At 37.7% G+C, this 20,793-nt stretch overlaps 2 protein-coding genes and 1 pseudogene across 2 annotated transcripts; all 3 read right to left on the bottom strand.

The window, feature by feature from the left end:
• Nucleotides 1–202: 202 nt before the first annotated feature.
• LOC113749900 (isoflavone 2'-hydroxylase-like) lies at nt 203–8,520 on the bottom strand. Its single transcript, XM_027293775.1, has 2 exons — nt 7,624–8,520; nt 203–943 (listed from the first exon to the last, which is right to left on the bottom strand). The coding sequence occupies exons 1-2, from the start codon at nt 8,518–8,520 to the stop codon at nt 323–325; spliced, it is 1,518 nt and encodes a 505-aa protein (XP_027149576.1). The 3' UTR covers nt 203–322.
• A 3,188-nt stretch (nt 8,521–11,708) lies between these two features.
• On the bottom strand, nt 11,709–12,973 carry LOC113749292 (annotated as a pseudogene).
• Nucleotides 12,974–13,474: 501 nt separating this feature from the next.
• LOC113749078 (cytochrome P450 81F3-like) lies at nt 13,475–15,792 on the bottom strand. The gene is made up of 2 exons (XM_027292729.1): nt 14,811–15,792; nt 13,475–14,281 (listed from the first exon to the last, which is right to left on the bottom strand). Exons 1-2 carry the CDS (start codon nt 15,720–15,722, stop codon nt 13,661–13,663), a joined length of 1,533 nt encoding a protein of 510 aa, XP_027148530.1. The 5' UTR covers nt 15,723–15,792; the 3' UTR covers nt 13,475–13,660.
• Between the last annotated feature and the right edge of the window lie 5,001 nt (nt 15,793–20,793).

Raw genomic sequence — 20,793 nt, 5'->3', positions numbered from 1 at the left:
AGTAAAAGTGAAAAAAAAAAGAGAGAGAGTTTTATTCATGAACATTGAAGATCTAACATATTTGTGAGTCTTTTTTTTGTTGTTTTATTTTCACCTATCAAAATAAAAAGGTATGCATATGCATCTATTCCTACAATAAAACGTACTAAATTAAAATAAGGTGTCTCTAACCGTATTTTAAACTTTTAATCAAATCCTTTATTCCACATACAAGAAGGTATAGAATCACAAAAATAATGGCAAAACAAGCACACTTTGTTCACAATGTTGTCATCACTGCGATGGGTTTTTTTCTTAGAGGTACCAACTTCTGAAATCCCAATCACGATTGAGAAAGAAGTTTGACCATTTCTTGCCGTGGTTTACACTTGGCCATCAATTCTTTAGCCCTTGGCATGGTAAGCCCTGCCCCTTCAGTCATATCCACCAACTCTTCCCCAACTCTTTCCCACTCAAAACATTGAATAAGCAACCCCAATGTCAACCCCACAACGCTCATGGCCAAATTTTCGCCAGGACATCCCCTTCGGCCAAACCCAAATGGCATGAACACAAATCCATCTCTTTGCCCTTCCAAACTTATAAACCTCTCAGGCCTAAATTTTGTGGGTTCTTCCCAAACCTTGGGATCATTTTGCATTGCCCATAAGTTCACTAACAGCAATGTGCCACCGGGGATATTGTAGCCTCCAACACAACACTCTTGGGATGACACATGAGGCACCAGAATAGGGGCCACCGGGCAAATGCGCAGTGTTTCATTAATAATTGCATGAAGATAAGGCAGCTGACCCAAGTCCGAGTCATTGATAAGCCTTGATTGGCCAGCGTACGCGTCAATTTCTTGCTGGGCTTTCTTTAGAACTTGTGGATTGTTGAGCAGGAGGGAGAGTGACCATTCCATTGTTCCGGATGATGTGTCGGTTCCTGCTGATAACATTTGCTGTTGACAAAATTTGCATTATTTTCTGCTAGTCTAAAGCATGGATTAAAGGTGAATACTGCGCTACTCATTCGTTTTATCTTTACTTCTTCCTTTTTTCCTGCACGTCATGATTCAATAGTACAATGGGATTGAATTTTTTATACTATTATCTTGATTCTGTAAATAAGATAGAAATACAAATGAAGGGATAAGAGGAGGTGTATGATAATGTTAGAACATTTATCGTGAGCAACCCTCTTAGTATAAATAGTATTAGACGTAGATAGAATTATGGGATAATTTCAGAAACCTCCCCTGAGGTTTTTGACAATCTCACTGAGGTTTTCAAAATATCGGAAACCACCCCTAAAGCTAATTAGCTAGTAACAATCAGCCCAATTCAAATACAAAAATAATATAAAATTGGTATTAGAAGAGAGAAAACAATTTAATTCTGATAGAAGGCATATTTTGCACTATTATTCTATCCTAATTTTGGCTACTCATGATGCTAAGAATTGAGAATTTGCTCATATTTCATATTTGTGTCAATTGTAGGTGGTTGGTGTTAAAAGTGATCGCGCGAGAAAAATTTCCAAAAGACTCTTTGTTTCATGACGTGCCCACGCCAGAAAGTGAGGAGATATATCTAAAGCCGGACCCGCGAGCTTGGTGGCAGCAAAAAGTGAGCAATTAGGAGGTTGGGTCCACGTGAACCACGAGAGGCATGGGATTAAAACCCCAAAAAGAAAAGCTTTGCTCCTGACCTTTCGTGGATTTCTCCTGGCGCCGCTACAAAAGAGAGGAAAAAAGCCAGATTTACGTCTTAGTAATTAGATTAGCTTTTGCTTTTTAGTGTCAGACGTTTTCTTTTCCTTTTTTTCTCTTCGGCAGCAATTAAGAAGCCAGAATCACGCGACCTTCATAGTTCTAGCTTTTGTCTCTTCCTATTAGACAATTTCTTACGGGCGGCTTGGCTCTTGTCTTTTGGCAGCCGACTTTCTCTAGTGCTTTACTTTTACTTTCTTGCTCCAGTACAAACACAGAGACCAAGAGATAGTTAAGCCCTTTTATTCGTTTTCCTCGTTGTTTCATCTTTCCCAATTTTTTGGTAATTAATTGAATGGTTTCAATTAAATCACGCGAGATGGATATGATAAGGAGCGGCTAGGTTTCTCCTCTACCCGAAGGTCGACGCGAAGGCGCGGTACATAATATCTGTGACATCTAATCGAATCTTCATTATTTCTTCCAACTTATTGCTATTCGTGCGTTTCCTGGATTAATTGTTCATGGATATTTTATTAATTGGATATCAACGGTCGGGTATTTGATTTAACATAATAGCCTACTGCCACGTTAATTAAATTGAATCCGTAATTATTCGTTTAGTTGACAACTAGTGACAACCACCATAATTGGCTTTATGTTGGGGAAACGTAAGATCTGATTTAAATAAACCCTCTTAGGGTCTGTTTGATAACATAAAAAAGTGCTGAATCTGAATTGTTTCAGACATTCAGATGTTTTGAGTGTTTGATAAATGAAAATCTACTTGCTGAACTTGTTAAGCAGTGCTGAACCTGTGTGTATTTTTTTCAGCACAAGAATCTTAACTGAATGCTTAATTCTGATAAGAATCAATAGAATTACTTCAACTACCTTATCTTATCTACCAAATTTACCCTTGTTTGTTAATTATGTTCAAAATTTTTATCTAATTAAACAACCTAATATTCTCTATCTAACAATTTTTAGTTTCTTTTTTCTCCCTTTTTAATGACTTTCACATCTTTTTCATACTCCTCATATAATATATTTCATCTTTTATATTAATTTGATTTAAAAATAAATATTGTCATTTTCATACCTAACAAATTTGAACTAATTAAATCATAGATTCTATTTCTTTTTTGAATGAAAGGATATAAGGGCAACATTGTCAAATTAAACTTATTAAGCATTCAGCTATAAATATTTATCAAACAGTATAAATATGTTCAGCATTAAAATTCAGACATTCATATATTTTTTCAGTGCTTAAAATTCAGCAAATTAATTGTTTCAGTATTCAGATTTCAGAATTCAGACTTCAGAATTCAGATTCAGTTTTATCAAACGGACCCTTAGCGTGCTTATTGATCAGGGTTGGGTTCTTCTAACTTTAATGCAATTGGATAATTAAATTCTTACGGTCGTACCTAGGGTTGTTTTCTGGTTAGAGAAACAGTCAATGGTCGTACCTTGACTGTCGAAAAAGTAAGGAAGAACTGGTTGTCAAAGCTTGTTGATAGCTATAACCAACCTAATGACAGATGAATGAAATATCTTTGCATCGATGATCATTTAATTGGACCGTGCCTGAGCAGTTAATCCTTTGGATAGAATTTTATTAATTGCTATTTTTACTAAATTGAACTTGTTGAGTTAGCTCTTAAATTTTATTTATTTTATTTTTAGTTTCATCCCATTAATTGTCCCTCTCTTTTATTCTATTGACTTGGAAGGAAACAACTTCCTACCCGTTCCTTGTGGAATCGACCCTACTTGCCATTGTATGCAAACTTAGTATTTTTATAGACAATTCTGGTATATCGGATCAAGCAAACTCTTCGGAAACAGGGTAAATCAAGTAACCCATTGTTCACCTAGGGTCCTGCTCCAGTACTTGAATTCGTTCTATAATTAATTGTGGTGGTAATTAGGACTTTTTAGTAATTATTATTGCACAAGTTCGGCACCTGTCAAATTCCATAACTACCCTCAAGTTTTGCATTAGATAGTTAATTTACTACGAACAATATATATCTATTTTAACTTTATCAAATGTGAGACGGTGTAATTGTTACCGTATTCATAGAACGTAAACAAAATATCAATTTACTAACTCTACAACAAGTTTAGCAACTCAAAATCTTATCTACATATTGCATGTGTAATATCATACTATTTGTGACGCCCCGAAAAGTATAAGTGTGAGAATCCGAAAATTTTTAAATTTTCTAGGGTTTATTTTATTTAATCGCCCGCCTTTTCTACATTTTCTTTATTAGAAAAATTCCCCAGATAAAGTTTATGAGCAAAGATAGTTTTAAAATGATTTTTCTAGTATCGGTAGTTTTTGAGAAAAAGAGCGTAGAATGTGGGACCGCAAGTGCGGTAAATGCATTATATTTTTGACAACTTGTTGGAATTTGGTATTAAGTGATATTATTTTACAAGGTGTTAAGATATTTGTATTGGAAAGACAAAAAGATAAGTTTTAAACCTAAAGGTGACAAGTGTCACCATCTAATTTAATCTTGGACTTTGACCATTTGACTTTACCTTTACCTTTACCAAATAAATACAAAAAAATTGATCAAAATAAGCTTCATTTGCAAGCTTCTTGGCCGAATGTTCTTGCTCAAGAAAGAAAGAAAAGCTCTCAATTTCTCCCTTCTATTTCTTGCTCAATCTTCAAATCCAACCAATAAAACTCCAAATCATTCCATAAAATCTCTTTGCTAAGTGGTCTTGAGGTGTTTTGTGGAGTTGTTTGGAAAGCTAAGGTGTTTTGTTGCTCTATCTCTTGTATGGCTAAGGTGAGTTGTGAAGAACCACTCTCCTCCCTTAATTGATGTTCAATTCATGATTGGAGGTGGTATAAGATGCACTTTTATGGATTATTTCTTGATTTGTGGTTGAAGTGATGAAGTTTTATTATTTTTGGGGATTTTCTGTTTTAATATAAGCATGATTGTGTGGCTATCTATGATGATTGGAAATGGTATATAATGATTCTAGGAGGTGGAAAAAATGATTAATTGCAACCAATTTCTGGTTTGGAAGAAATTTCAGAAAACTAGGGTTCTTAAGGTGAGGCATTCTTGTTCCGAATTTTTTGGTCCTAGTTAGAGGCCCGATTTGTCTTTTCGCGTTAAACTATGAAAGTTGTAGGGAATGACTTTTTATGAGGTGCCTACAAAATTTCAGGTCAAATCGGAGTATTGTGGAATGAGAAAAGTTGAAATTACTATTGGCTGGACTTGGTTTTACGCGAAAATTGGAGAAAGTGGCGTCTGTATACTGGTTATTTTGTTGAGAATGCTTGCCGAAATTGGTTGTTGAAGGTCTTCTGATGAAATGTAACCCTGTTTTTCTTAGCTTTCAGATGCTTTTGGGAATTTCTGGATTTGGACTTGGATAAGCTGCTTTATGATGTTTCCGCTAGAATCGCGTTATGTTAGAATGCTGTTTTTGTGATTCTGGTATAGTATCGTTTTGCCATTTTTGACGCTGGTTAACCAATTCGAAACTATGGTTGGTTGAGTGACCTTCCTGTAATATTGTGAGCCCTGTCTCTGTTTAGTTTCGAAATTGTGGGTCTTGCAAAAACGCTCATTTGCGCCAACAATCGTAGCCCTTTGGTAACCGAATTACCAGTCATGCAAAATGACGTCAAAAAAAATGTTTTTTTTCCCTGGTTTTGGCCTTAACTTTCCTTTCCGGACTTTTCCCCCCTAGTTTTGGACCTTGTACTAGTATACTTGGAGACTTGCTGGACTGGGCTATTGGAATGAAACGCTTGTTGTTGTGTGTGTCTTTGGAATGGAATGAGGAAATAATGAAGCCATGATGGCTTGGAAAGTAGCAAACTTCAAGGGGATAGTGCTGTCCGAACTTTGAAAGGGGACTTTGTTTGCATTGAGTTTTGTGATTCTAAGACTTGTGGATTTGAGCAAGGCATAGTTATAACTTGCCTGGGACCGATAGATTTCTCGAGCCGTGGGAGGTGAAGTTTGACCCCTAAACTATTTCCAAAGTACTTGTGAAATGTTTCTTGCATTATGTACTCGATTGCATCTCATGCGTGCTTGCATGTGAATTCATGACATGATTTGGCTTCAATGAGTTCTGGAAAAGTCTTGTGTTGGACACCAACGTCTCCACCATTTTCGTGAGTTCGTGACATGATGGAGCAAATGGCTCCGGAGCTCAAAAAGGGGCTCCCTCCTAATGTTAATGTTAATGTTAAATGATCTATTTGAGCGTTGCGTGTTCAAGTGCTATGATTTTCCCTGGCTCACGAGAGCACTAAACGAACATTTGATCTCTGAATCATGACATCATCGAAATGATCGAAATACAACATTGTGAAATATATTTGTTTAATGATTTTACTGGTTACTCGCTGAGCTTCTAGCTCACCCCAAAAATATTTTATTTCCCTCCACAGGGCTCAAAGCGAAGAAAGGACTTGTAGTACTTGTTCACGTGACTGGATGGCATATATTTTGTACAATTTGGATTTGGAATCATTTTATGTATAGTTGAGAATTATTTCCGCTTTGCTTTTGACATGTAATTATTGGAGAATTTGATGTATATTGGAGATTTAGATGGTAATATTTGAGGTTTATTCTTGCCATTCAGTTGTATCACAGTTGTATATCTGAGTTTTACATTGCAATGCGTTTGAGGTTTGTAGTGCACGACTGAGTCCCGGCGAGAGCTGGGCAGGCGGCTCGCCGAACCCTCTGGTTCGCCTTAGGGAGAGGTGGGGCTGTCACAGTATTACATCTATTATAACACATCAATTGCATAATCTCCTACAAGAGAAACAAAGCATGTGAATCCTATTACAACCAATATTTCGATTTAAAAAAAAAAACATTTGTTGAATAATCACAAACAAGAAAAAAATTGTCATAATTAAAAGGTTTTTCAATTTAGTAGCATACAACCAACAATCTTTACGTATATTTCATACAAAACCAGCACCTAATTTCGCTGACAATAAAAGTAACAATTAGGATAAAAAAGAAAAAACACTATAATTAAATACCAATCATCAAATGGAGCAGATCATACCGAACATAATACAAACTACATAAAATCATATTTTCCTTTTTTTGTTTGATCCAAACTATTCTTTTTCACTTGTAGGGTCACTATTAAGCATCACCATCAAGAATTACCTTAACAACTGCAATCAAATAATAAAAATTTCCAAAATTTAATAGCAGAAAAATCTTAGAGGCTGATCTTGAAATTTTCACAATCACCAAAATTTTGAAAAAATTTTAAGAGCAAATCTCCTTTTCAAATCTCCTAAATCCTTAGATATACCTAAAGAAGCTCTATTTCTCTTATTCCACAAAAAACACTAAAGTTTGAATCATTGCTTCTACTCGCATACATCAATTATCAATCATAGAAAGGTGCCTATATATGGCCCCCTTTTTGTAATGGCATGTTAGAAATTTTTTAAAAAAACTTATAAATTGTCATCATTTCTGTTAAATCTAGTTAATAACAGTTTAACTAATCATGTGAACATAATTGGGAAATACCTCTTAAGTTGTATGGGTAATTAAGTCATTCCTCCATGATTGATGTGACAATTGGACCCCAATGACCTAATAGGGGAGGTTTATGATATTTTAGAAACCTCGGAGTAGGGCAGTGAAACTGTTAGAAATCTCAGGGAGGTTTCTGAAACTATCCCTAGAATTATTACGTGTAGGAAACATAGCATTACAGCACAATAAAAAATGCAAGGCAACACGGAGATGGTACTAGTGCAATCAAACTAGCTTTGACTTAGATTTTCAGACTCAATCCTTCATGGGACTGATCCCAGACAAAGATCAGAATTTCTGTATGCTTAACAGACGGATGGATTAAGATATCGAGAGGATTAAATAGTTACTTACCACAATCATGCCTTTGACGATCTCATCTGTGTAGTATTCGGACTCGGTCTGTTGGAGGGACAAGAGAACGTCTATCATTGTTTTGTTGCCCTTCTCACTGTCGGAACTCCTCACGGTTCTTCTGTGTTCTTCAATCAAATCTTGCAAGAATTGATCCCTCTTCGCCTGCAAAGTCTTCAGCTTGGTTTCAAGCTTCTGCTGCCCAAAAAACTTCAATAATGGAATATAATCTGCTATGTTTGTCGCCCCACTGAGTTGAAAAGTCTCTTTAACTATCTCTTTGAACCTTGCGGCTTCCTCCTTGTTCTGGGCATCATCGCCGTAGTATCGCTTTCCTGCAATCATCCTCATCATGATGTTAAGTGTCAGCCCAAAGAAGGCCGATTTCATCTCAACCGTGCTAGAGTCACTAGCTTTAGAGGCCTTTAGAAGGTACTTGATCAATGAATGGACCTCGTTAACACGGATGCTCGTGTAAGCTTGAATTCGGGTAGCAGATAAGATCTCCAGAGTAGCTATTCTTCTCAAGTTGCGCCAGTGTTGGCCATATGAGACCCATCCCAGAGTTGTATAGTTGTAGCCAAGGTGTTTTCCGGCGAGAAATCTTGGCCGATTAGCGAAGATTATGTCATTCTTGGTGAAGCATTCTTCTGCAGCTGAGGGTGAAGATACAAGCAGGACAGGCCGAGAACCAAAATGAAGAAACTGTATTGGACCATATTTATCGGAGATCTTAGCTAGTCCTCGGTGGAGTGGTTTCTGGATGAGATGAAGATGGCCAATTATGGGTAAGGAAAGAGGTGGACTTGGTGGGAGATTCTGGAACTTTCTGATGATTTGATTGGTAAGTAAATACAGGAAGGGAAAAAGCAGGAGGTAGCAGTATGTAGCACCCATAGAGGTCAAGGTTAAATCCAAAGTGTTGGAATAATACTTATGCCGTATGGCTATTTACCTAGTAATTCATTATTGTTATTTCAAGAATGTATCAGTAATAAAGATTCAAAACTCCTTTGACGTAAGGGATACGGCCCTCTCATTCGTAAATATTAGTATCTTATCTGTCAATGATCTGCTACTGATACCCATCCTTTACTGCCTCCAGGCTTTGCTTATATTTTTCTCCTTTCTTCGGAGTAGCGTCGTATATAACGGCCTGTAGCTTTGACCAGCTTACATTACAATGGAATCAGGACGGCACGGACTTTTTCACATCCAAGTGAAGGTAAAATATAAAAAGTAGTAGTAAGCCAACGGGGTACGCACGCACTACAGTGGGAAATCCTCTGTTTTCCTTGTACACTCGATTCCCCAGTGGTGCAGTGCAGGTGGCAAAGAACATTCCCAAAACACTAGGATCACAACTCAGAAAGAAGGTTAACTATTTCTGGGCGTGGCCTATACTTTGCCAGCAGCCGTTGAATTCTTGGCATAGTAAGCCTCATTTCCACCAATTCTTTCCCACGTCTTTCCCATTTAAAGCATTGAATGAGTGAGCCCAATGCCAACCTCACAACTTGTCTAGCTAAATTTTCACCAAGACGTGCTCTTTGACCATATACCCAAACGGCTTACACTCGAATCCCCCAAACGTTTCAGGCTTAAATTTCGTGGATTCATCAAGATTTGTTTCGTGGTTACCAATTTTACATATCGGGCACTAAGATTGCATTTTTTTTCTTTTTTAAGTATTTTCTTCGATAATATCGTGTATAATCTACAACTATAGGACTAATATAAGAGATTACAAATATTTCGAACTACAACTAATCTACATACATATGGTGGGATAAATACTAACACAAAGTTTAGAGAGACTCACACTTTGATAATATTGAATTCAAGATCTCCAAATTCTAAAACCTCAACTTTGTAGATCAACGCCTCATCCACTTTTTATTATTATTATTATTAAATGTAGAAACAAGGGATAGCATGAAAATTTCTAATCTTTTGGTTTGCATATGGTTTCCATCCATGTAACAAATTAGTTCAAAACAGGTCCTCAGCACATTTTCGAACCACTGGGGGCAGCCTGACAAACAGCTTTGACAACTACAAACACTCAAAGGAGTTTACGGCAAACTTTTTTGCATTTACTTATTATGATCGCATTCCTTATTTTTCCAAACTACTACTACTATATAATCTTCTTTTACCTAAAATACATATATATATATATATATATATGGCAATTCTTCAAATAAATTAAAACCATAACTTCTCCTCTTCCTCTTCTTCTTCTTCTTCTTTTCGTTCCCCTTTCGGCTGAATCATATGTTTCCTCCTTCGCTACTCCTGACTGCTATTTTATTGTAATATCCTAAGCTCTCTAAAACTTTCCTCCTTTGCTGGAACAAAAAAACATCGTTCGGGACTTGAAAAACCAAAACACAATACAAGCATCCTTTGTTTCCTTAATTCATATTTTCTCTTGCGGACCAGGGGCCACAGGAGGATGACATTCTCAAACACATGGATAACAACTCCGAAATGTTGAAAGATAAATCAATCTACTTGATATTTGAATCGAGTTCAGTTTGGTTAGAGTTCAATCGAGTTTGATTTGCTAACTAGTCAAATTAAGATTGAATATCGTTTTATATTCAGTGTGTTTGGATAGCCAAATAATGGCTAGAAATTATTTGCTTACATCTCAAATACAATTTCCAACACATCTTTTTATCTTCTCAATTACCTTTTTATTTTACATATATTACATTACAATAAGTGCTACAGTAATTATTCTAAATAATATAATCTCCTATCCAAACACACTCTCAATAAATAGCTCGTTCAAATTCGGTAAAATAATCAAACAAACTTGGTTCGATAAATAAATAAGTTAAATTTGAACAAAATTACAAACTTGTTAAAATAATCAAATAAACTTGAATACTAGGGTGTTCAGTTTGGTTAGATTCATTTACATCCATGCTCGGAGGCGTGCATCTGGAGGAGTACTTATGCTTATCCAATGTAATATTCTAAACAATTCCCTGCTGTTTCAGTGATATAGCTTCTAGGGAGCAAGACGCCTTCAGCTTAGGCCACCTTGTATCAGCTGATATCTTGCAATCTAAATCTTGTGTTAAAATTTCATATAACATGCGATTGACATAGATCCTTGTTTTTATTTGTCTTTTTTCCCCCCTTGCGGTCGTGAGCTGTCAGATGGAACCGGTAGAGTGGTAGTACTGAAACAGATATGGCGACTTTCAGCATTTTTTAGAGCTAATGTTATTATCGGATTCAGAGCTAATGTTATTATCCGATTCAGAGCTAATGTTCAAGATTTAGCGGCTTTGAAACCTCAAAAACAAGATTTTGATGATGTTTGAAAAATTGTACAATAGGGGTGCTTTTTTGCAGTGGGCAACCTCCCGTTGAATGGGGTTTTTCCAAAGCAGACAAACTTGATCAAAATTTAAGTTTTTTTTTTGGTAATTCGGAACATGCTCCGATCAGAACCCTTTGGACCCGAGCCGGCACACCAAACCGGAGGGAAGCCGATAGTCCCATACAGTTTTCTCAGGTGAGTCAGGATGTGCAGCGCAGCGGGCACGAATCGAACCCCGGTCAGTGAAGAAGTCAACAACTCAAGACCGACCCCTCAACCGCTACGCCATATGCCCTGGGGCAATTTAAGTTTTGCTTACCTTACCTCGCAGTTATAGAATGCAAGAAAGCTCTAAATTACAGAACGTGAGGACCCTCTAAAGTACAACATGCAACCAAAAGCATCTTACAAATAATTTAAATTTGATCAGAATTTTGGGAATTTCTCATGCTTGGCAAAATTTTGCTTCTCCGTCGATTGAATTCTGAACCATTGGCTAACAAATAATAGAAACACACATGAAAATGCTGGATCTTTGGAGAAAGCAAGAAACTAGAGTAAACCCTTTGCTTTTTTATACTTTCTTGCAGCAACACAAAGCGAAGTTGAAAGAGATAAAATAGTAGTATTAAAAGTTAAAACAAACACGTACAGAGAGACATCCTCTGTTTTCTTGTTCACTTGTTTCTCCACAGTCGTCTAGGTGTTGTAGGAAGAAAACATTGTCAAACACTCAGATCACAACTCAAAGAAGCTTAACCATTTCAGGGCGTGGCCTATACTTTGCCAGCAGCGGTTGAGCTCTAGGCATAGTATGCCCAGCTCCTTCACTCATGTCCACCAATTCTTCTCCAGGTCTTTCCCACTCAAAGCATTGAATAAGTGAACCCAATGCCAACCCCACAACTCGTCGAGCAAAATTTTCTCCAGGACATCCTCTTCGGCCGAGCCCGAATGGCATAAACTCGAATCTCTATCTCTGATCTTCCAAGTTCATGAACCTTTCAGGTTTGAATTTTGTGGGTTCTTGCCATATTTCAGGATCATAATTAATAGCCCAAAGGTTCACTAGGAGCAATGTCCCACGAGGGATACCAAAGCCTTCAACTGTACATTCTTCGGATGATTCATGCAGGGAGATAAAAGGGGACACAGGATACATACGAAAGGTTTCGTTTATTATTGCTTGAAGGTAAGGAAGCTGGCCAAGGTCGGAGTCAGTTATCAGCCTTGATTGGCCTATTTGAAAGTCTATTTCTTCTTGTGCTTTCTTTAAAGCCTCTGGGTTGTTCCGCAGAACTGACAGTGCCCATTCCATAGTTCCAGATGTTGCGTCACTTCCCGCCGATAACATTATCAGCTATTAAGATTAGACGAAATTTGATTTATTATCTCTATCAATACCGGATAACACATGATACATGCTTTTGAGTTATCTTGACTGATTGTTAAAAGCTGAAAAAGCAGGGAAGTTAATGCTATGAACTTATGATCCTACCCTTCAAGTATGACAGCTAGCTAGCGCTTGAGGTAGATTCTCTTAGGTTGTTAATATGCTTGATTTTATGGAATGTTGGCACTTTCGAGGGACCGATCTACTATTCTCCTTAAAACTTGACTCACCTGAACCAAGCCTCTGATGATTTGATCCGTATGGTACTCTGGTTCGGTCTCTGGGTGAGATAAGAGAACATCAATCAGTGTCTTGTTCTCACGATGACTGGTGATGCTTCCGTGCTTTTCAATCAAATCTTGCAGGAACTTTTCCCTCTTCATCTGCAACGTTTTCAGATGACTTTCAAGCTTATTTTGCCCTATCCACCTCAGTAGCGGAACAAAATCTGCAGCATTTGTTGATCCGCTGACTTTAAGACTCTCTTTAACCATCTCTTGAAATCTCGTGACTTCCTCTATTTTTCCTGAGCCATCACCAGAATATCGTTTTCCAGCAATCATCCTCATCATAATGTTCAGTGTGAGTTCGAAGAAGGCTGATTTCATATCGACCATGCCCTGGTCATCAGCTCTAGCAGCAGCGGCCTTTAGAAGGGAAGGGATTGGTTGGGCGGTTCTAGGGACGAAGTGCAACTGAGACGTCTCATATTCGAGTTTTCCTACCGAAAAAAATCTTCATATTTTGGATTTTTTCGAATGACACTGGTTAACACATTTAAAATTTATCTAATCTATTATATATATATATATATATATATACACTACAATTATTATCCTTCCTTGTATTTTTTTATCTGAAATATGTCTTGAGAACGGTTGTCCAAATAGATAGACCTTTATATTTTAGATACTCATTTTTTTTTATCTCTCATTGATTATCAACACTAAAGAAACCTTAACTTTTCGGATCAAGAAGTTGCGAACTAAGATATTGCTTAGTGTGGACATTCGGAGAATGAATAAATATATGGTTTGAGTTGTTTTCAGTTAGGAGTTGCAAGGTATAATTATTGTGCTGTGAAAATTCCAACTTAAAACAAGGAAATTCAAAAATTAGCGTCATCAAATAGCAACTACTATAAAGTAAATTACTCCATCATTTTTTTCCCTTAAAGAAACAAGCGAAATATATAAAACAAGATTTTTTTTTACTAGTACATATTTTTTATTCAAACAAGAAGAAGAGACGAGGCAAATAGTGCCCACCCTTTCTCAAGAGTCAAGATACATCCTCGTCGCAGTCTAAATTTGAGAAAGAAGGCTCATCATTCCAGGTCGTGCTCGACAATTGGCGACTAAGGGTTGAGCTTTAGTCATAGTCAGTCCAGGCCCCTCAGCTAAATCTACCATCTCCTCGCTGATTCTGCTCCAATCAAAGCACTGAATAATTGATCCCAAAGCAAATCCAACCATGCGCACGGCCAATCCCTCCCCAGGACAACCCCTTCTACCAGAACCAAATGGCATTAATTTGTAGCCATCTCTGGTCCCTTCAAGCCCTTCAAATCTTTCAGGCTTGAATTTTCTTGGATCCTCCCAATTCTTGGAATCATTTTGGATAGCCCACAAATTGACCATCAACATTGTCCCCCCAGGGACACGGTAACCCCCAACCACACATTCCTCGGAGGATTCGTGGGGAAATAATAAAGGCCCTGCTGGAAACATCCTCAATGTTTCACTAATTATGCACCGGAGATAGGGTAGATTAGCCACATCTGATTCATTTAATAAACGTTCTTTTCCTATGATTCTGTCAATTTCTGCTTTTGCCTTCTCCAAAGTTGATGGATTGTTTAGCATTAGTGACAATGCCCACTCCATTGTTCCCATTGATGTATCGGTACCTGCTGCTAGTAAAACCTGCAAAACGAAAGCGGTCAATGGTGAAATGCACTTGAGAAAAGAAGAAGAAAGTGGTAAACCGTAAACGCTAGAATGAAGAGCATGATCAGTGACGTTTGCTTCTAAAATCTAGTCAACCAACTTTAGACATCGGTTGGCTAGACATCATACTTTCTTTCTGCTTCACTGTCAAATGCCAACACCGAAGAAAAGTAGGCCCCCCGCCCAATACGTTCACACCATGCGGTCAACTCTATTCTTGGACTGTACCAGTGAATTTTGCTTGTTCATCATAACTTATTGCACAATAATGAAAGCAATTCAATTACTGTAAGACAACTGAAGTAAGGTTATGCATTATACTCAAAGAAAGCAGATTCGGCCATTTAGATTTAGTCACTTAATCTTCGAATTACTTTCAATTTCTATTAATTTGTCCTTAATCGAAGTTGTACATTTTCTAGGGAACATAGAAATGATAACAAATTAGCTACATTAATAAGAAGAAGAAGAAGAGCCAGAAAGAAATTTATCAGAGTAACCATACCAGCATTAGGCTTCTAATGATTTCATCCTTGTAATACTCAGGTTCCTTCTGTTGCATGGTCAACAAAACTTCAATCAACGTTTTCTTCTTTTCCCCTGTTTCCCCTGCATCGCCGCCACCATTTTCTGCATCTTTTGCACTCCTAAACCCCTTGATCAACTCCTGCATGAATTGATCCCTATTCTCCTGCAAAACCCTCAAGGCCTTCTCCGTCTTTCCCACTTTTAACCACCTCAAAACCGGCAAGAAATCTCCCATATTCGAAGCTCCACCAATTCTCACCGACTCCTCTACGATCTCCCTGAACCTCTTAGCCTCCTCAACTTCCCCAACATTCTCCCCATAGTACCTCTTCCCAGAAATCATCCTCATCATCACGTTCAACATCAGCTCAAAGAAAAGGGCCTTCATATCCACGCTTTTCTTGTTTTCTGAAGCTGAAAACAGCCTTTTCAGCATCAATTTTACTTCATCAACACGTATCCCGTGAAGCGTCTGAAGCCTGTGGGAAGACAAGATCTCCAGTGAAGCTATCCGCCGTAGATTTCTCCAGTGATCCCCGTAGGACGTCCATGCCATTGAGGTATAATTGTATCCCAGATGTTTTCCGGCCAGCAGACGCGGGCGGTTGGCGAAAACGATGTCGTGCTTGTTGAGGCATTCTTCGGCTGCGGAAGGGGAGGAGACAAGGAGGACTGGGCGTGAGCCGAATTCCAGGAGGAGGACCGGGCCATGACTGTCGGAAATCTTGGCTAGGCCTCGGTGAAGAGGCTTCTTGATGAGGAGGAGGTGGCCGAGGACGGGGAGATTAAGGATGGGACTAGGTGGAAGGTTTCGGATTTTGTTCAGGAAGTGCTCGGTGAAGATGTATAATGCTAGGAAAAGTGGAAGGTAGAGATACAAGGTTTCCATGGATAGTTGCGGATTTCTTGCTGGTTTATTTGGGATTGAATGATGGATGGGGTTTATTTAATGAGAGTTAGTGGATTTATAGTTGGACTTGTCTCTCAGTGGTCCTCACCTCGTTTTCTTGTAAGGTTGCAATCATTGTTCGAAGACTGGCCCAGATCGAGACGTCTCGGCCGAGTCGTCTCTGTCTCGGCCTAGCCCTAGACGAGACAGCGACGAAATATTTTTGAAATACGTATCATCACGAGTCAACTTGAATTTTTATTAATTTTATTAATTTTTAATTATTTTTATTTATCATATTTTTTATAATTTTAAAAATATTAAATATTTTAAAAATTCGCGTCTCGCCGAGACCGCGATCGATATGCCAAAACCGATGTGGAACGGTCCAAGCCGCGATCGCGACTTTGAACCATAGTTGCAATTGATAGCCAGCCTATGAAACTTCCTATTAAAATGTGCAATTATAATCGTTGGCTAAATTCTATAGACAAAGATGACTTTTGAGTTTGGGAGAGTGAATTTGTTGTGAGTAGATTAAAACCATTACGAACTATACTATACATAATACAATCAGTGTGGCCCCGCCCCTCTTCTTCAAGAAAATTATGCTTCAAATCAGATTTAATAAGGTTAATGAGTTGAGATTTTTCTGTATTTTTTTAGTCAATACGGTAGCTTCCTATATTATGAAGGAGGAGTAGGACCTGAAGAGGTCCAAGAATAATCCGGAGAAGACTGAATCACTATCAAATCAGACGAATGTACTAAGCACCTGCATGAATTTTTTAAACAATACTATATTTAATTGTAGCAAATAAGTGGAAGGCAAGGCCCCACCAAAGTTTTTTTCTGGGGTTAATTACATTTACCTCCCTTGAGGTTTGACCAAATAACGAATCGATCCCTGAGATTTGACCAAATAACAGTTCACCCCTTTGAATAACCAGACATTTAACAATCACCCCCCTACTGTTAAGAGACGTTAGTCATTGTACTTGACATCAGGAAAAAGAAAACTTGGAATGACGAAATTGCCATTTATTGTATCCAGCTGTCATGAAGATTACTTATAGTTCCGAAAATACCCTTTTCATTAAAAATATATAATTTACATCCCAATCACGTTTGACTTGAGAAGAAAAACACATCCCTATTGCCTACCTTTATCTGGACAAAAAGAGAGCTCATTTTCCCCAAGTTTAACGAGCAAAAACTTCAAGAGAACAACATTTGAGTTCCCCAGTTCAAGTTGAATTCTCGCAATACTACAATGGCATATTCTTCATTCGGTAGAAAAATCCACGTGTCACCATAATTATGGAGTCTCTCACTACATTTAATTGCTAGCGATGATATTGCCTGTTCAGTTATTCTTCAACGGCAGCCCATCTCCTCGGTAGTTTACAGGAACGTGAAACAAAATAGAGAGCAGAGCAAATATCAATAGCTCAGTTGTTGTACAAATAATACTACTTGGAAAAAGTAATAAAAAAAAAAAGAGCACCTATGAAAAGGAAATTGGGAAAATAGAGACAGCGACATTTTAACCCTTCATTCTAAAGCCATAAAGAGCTGGTGTTTTATGGAAAAATAGGTACTCTGTTCTTATAAAGGAGAAAAGTCATAAAGAGCTGGTCTTTTATGAAAAAATATGACTATTGTGAAAGTGACCGCGATTTGGTTTATGAAATTATTCCAAAAAAATAGCAGAATGAATTTGTTTGTTTTGAAAGTTGTATAACGGTCGTTAAACTTCAAATATTCCTTCCTTAAACTTCAAAATCTACAAAATCTCATATTTTTGTTAAATACAAAACCTACCAGTTTTTGGAATTATCCCTTTGTTTTATAAGAATTGTTATATCAGGGGTAAATTTGGAATTTAATCGCATTTAATTCTGAAACACTCGTCAAACCAAGCATCAGAAATTGGAATGAAAAGTTTAATTCCAAAACCAGAGTCAATGATTCCATTTCCATTTCCGATTCCAATATGTGAAACAAGCACCCCCTGAGTCTCTTCCGCATAACCCTGGCTGCTGCCTCTCGACTCACTCTGGCTTTCTCCTAAAATATTTCTCCTATTTCAATGGTAACCCAAATTGTATCTAATCCGGCTGGAAAATCATGCAATATGTGACCACTCAGCTGCACTCAACAGTTTGCATAAAATCTAAAATATCTCATACCAAGCACTTGAAAAGAGCTAGTGAAAACAAACAGAGAAACAAGCAAACCTTAGTTCCATTGTGCTATGAATCATCAAAAGAACAAAAAGACCATACACTGGTCACAGAGTTTTATCAGTATCAGCACCACATATGTGCTATGAACCGTCAACAGAACAACAAGACCATAACATGGCCATAAAGTCTAATAAGTACAAGCACAATAGACTGAGAATCCTAATTATCTTCATTTGCAACCATGTCAACAAAAAGCATATGTAAACAAAGCCTGAAGGCTAGAACATTGCATATTTAGATTAAGAATTTTTTTCAGAAGTTGCTGGCAATGTTGATATAGGCCCTGGTTGTGCTGAAGTAGGAATAGATCCTGATATTGACCCTCCATTGTTGTTGCCAGCAACTGATCTTCTTCCAATGACCATAGCAGCAAGATTTTTGCCCAGTAGATTTGAAGCTCTTGAACTCCCAAACATTTCTTCAGGTGTTTGAGATAAAGCAACATGTCTAGTATTGCTTTCTCCCTACAATTTCATGCATGTTTATAGTTAGCAAAATCTACAAATATGAGAATTTGAGTACATGACATTAGAAGTCACCTGAGAGACTTCAATGGGAGGTTGTGTACTTCCAGCAGGTAGAGTAACTGATTCTTGTGTGGGACAATAAGTAGATGTTGGTCTGCTAGTTCCAGTAGATACAGGAGGTTCCATTCCACTGGTCTGACCAAGTAACTTCAGTAAGAATGAAAACAAGGTTAGAAAATGCTTAAGATTACAGTCCATGGTACGTAAGAATGTAAGAGTTTGAATAGTGCACTCCACCTTTCTTCTCTTGAAATTGCCTTTTCTATCCCTCTTTGGACCACCTTCACAAGCTCTTTTATTGTGCCCAAATTGTTGACACAAACTACACTTCAGCGTGGATGATCTTTTTCCTTGGCCTACAGCTGGTGCTTCTCCTTGCTCCCTTCTCCGGGCCTTTCTTGGCCTGCCAGCTTTTCTTCTAAGTACTGGTGGTAGTACTTTTGAAGGATTCACTTCAATAGGTGGCCAAAACTTTACATCTGGGATTGGATGAATGACTTCATTGTATGCTCTGATGTAAAATTCTTTTGTCTTGCTAAAATCACAATAACTTTCCAAATCTGCTCTCTTGTTAATAAGAACAGCTGTTGCATGCTTGCATGGTATTCCAGACAAGTTCCATACCTTGCAATCACATGTTCTCTCATTGATGTTCACAATGTAAGAAACATTACAATCCTTCACTTGGAATTCGTTACCACTTGCAAGCAGTATAGTGCACTTTCTACATTCATTAGCAAGTACATTAAGTCTGTTTTTCACATTTGAAACCACATTATTCTTATAAAGACAGCCTTTTTCAAATCTTTTTAGCAGCCTACTCATCAACTTAGATCGAATATTGTCCAGCAATGTTAACACATTCTTACCCCTTAGATCTCCTATCCAATGATTGAAAGATTCAGCAATGTTGTTTGTGATGTGATCATTCTTCAAATCTGTGGGGAAAGCATGCCTAGACCACTGGTGATAAGGAATTTTCTCCAGCCACTCGTGGGCTGCAGGTTTTAAATCCTTAATTTTGGCCATAGCCTCCTTAAAGTTTACTTCAGTGTAAGCCCTGGAAGCTTGCCAAAATAATTGCCTAAGCATAACTCCTGGAAAACGGCCTCTAAAATTGCTATATATATGCCTGCAACACTTTCTGTTCACTGCCCATGGTACCTTAGAGTTAATGGCTTCAATCAGTCCCTACAAACGTCAAAAAATACATGTGTTAAAATCCCAAAATCAGTGATTGATTAATTGAATGAGTTGTTAAGATCTTACCTTTTGCCTATCAGTCATGAAAGTCCAAGGCCTATCCCTTGGAAAGTCATCAAGCATTGCAGCTAACCATTCAAAGAAAAACATCCAGCTTTCTTTATTCTCACTCTCAACAATGGCATAAGCAATAGGATACAATCCATTATTTCCATCTAGACCAATTGCAGAAAGTAAAACCCCTCCATACGGCCCTTTCAAGTGACATCCATCAAATCCTATGAAAGGAAGGCAGCCACCAAGAAATCCTTTCTTTAGTGCATCTAACCCCACAAACATTCTTTTAACTGAAGGAACAGCTGATCCCAAAGCCATTTCAAATTGAATCTTAGCTATACTACCAGGATTTGTATTCATAATCATGACACAATACTTTGGCAGCAAGCTATAGCTATCACCATGGCTACCATCAATAATGTCCTGTGCCTTTTGCTTTGCTCTATAAAGCTGCATATCAGTAGGAAAAACACCATACTTAGCCAATTCATGCCTTAATAGCTCAGGTTTAACAGTGGAATCTGCCCTCAATAGGTCAATTATTTTTCTTGCAATCCACTTGGCAGAAGCAACAATTTTTTCACTCATGACACAAGTATGATCAGGTGTGCATGTTTTTACCATATATGTCATCTTATCAGGTGCTGGAGAAGCATGTACTCTCCAATCACAACCTTGATTGCCACAATGCGCCGTAACTCTAGACTTTTCATTTTTATCAAAAATTAGAGGAAAACCCCACTGAATTTTATATTCATATAGCACCCTTCTAAAAGTATCAACATTTGCAAATATCATTCCCTTTAAGAGCCTAAATTTCTCTCCCTCAGGCATGGAAAACTCAGCAATATTTAGGCATGCACCCATTAAATCATCCTCCAAGTCACTGTCGGACTCATTTTCAGCTTCAACTTCATCATTGGACTCATAATCAGACAAGTCTCCACCAGAATCTAACTCATTTTCCAATCCCTCTTGTACAAATGTACTAAATAGTTCATCATCTAAGTCAACACTCATCTCATCATTGTCACT

This window comes from Coffea eugenioides, chromosome 10 (genome assembly GCF_003713205.1).
Source record: "Coffea eugenioides isolate CCC68of chromosome 10, Ceug_1.0, whole genome shotgun sequence".
Classification (NCBI taxonomy): domain Eukaryota; kingdom Viridiplantae; phylum Streptophyta; class Magnoliopsida; order Gentianales; family Rubiaceae; genus Coffea; species Coffea eugenioides.
This window is presented reverse-complemented; position numbering and strand designations above follow the sequence as displayed.

Excerpts from the sequence above, each read along its gene's own strand:
- LOC113749900 (XM_027293775.1), bottom strand. The coding sequence starts at position 8,520 with ATGGGTGCTACATACTGCTACCTCCTGCTTTTTCCCTTCCTGTATTTA. Across the intron at positions 944-7,623 it reads TCGTCAAAGGCATGATTGTG|CAAATGTTATCAGCAGGAAC; the intron begins GTAAGTAACTAT and ends TTTTGTCAACAG.
- LOC113749078 (XM_027292729.1), bottom strand. The coding sequence starts at position 15,722 with ATGGAAACCTTGTATCTCTACCTTCCACTTTTCCTAGCATTATACATC. Across the intron at positions 14,282-14,810 it reads TCATTAGAAGCCTAATGCTG|GTTTTACTAGCAGCAGGTAC; the intron begins GTATGGTTACTC and ends TTCGTTTTGCAG.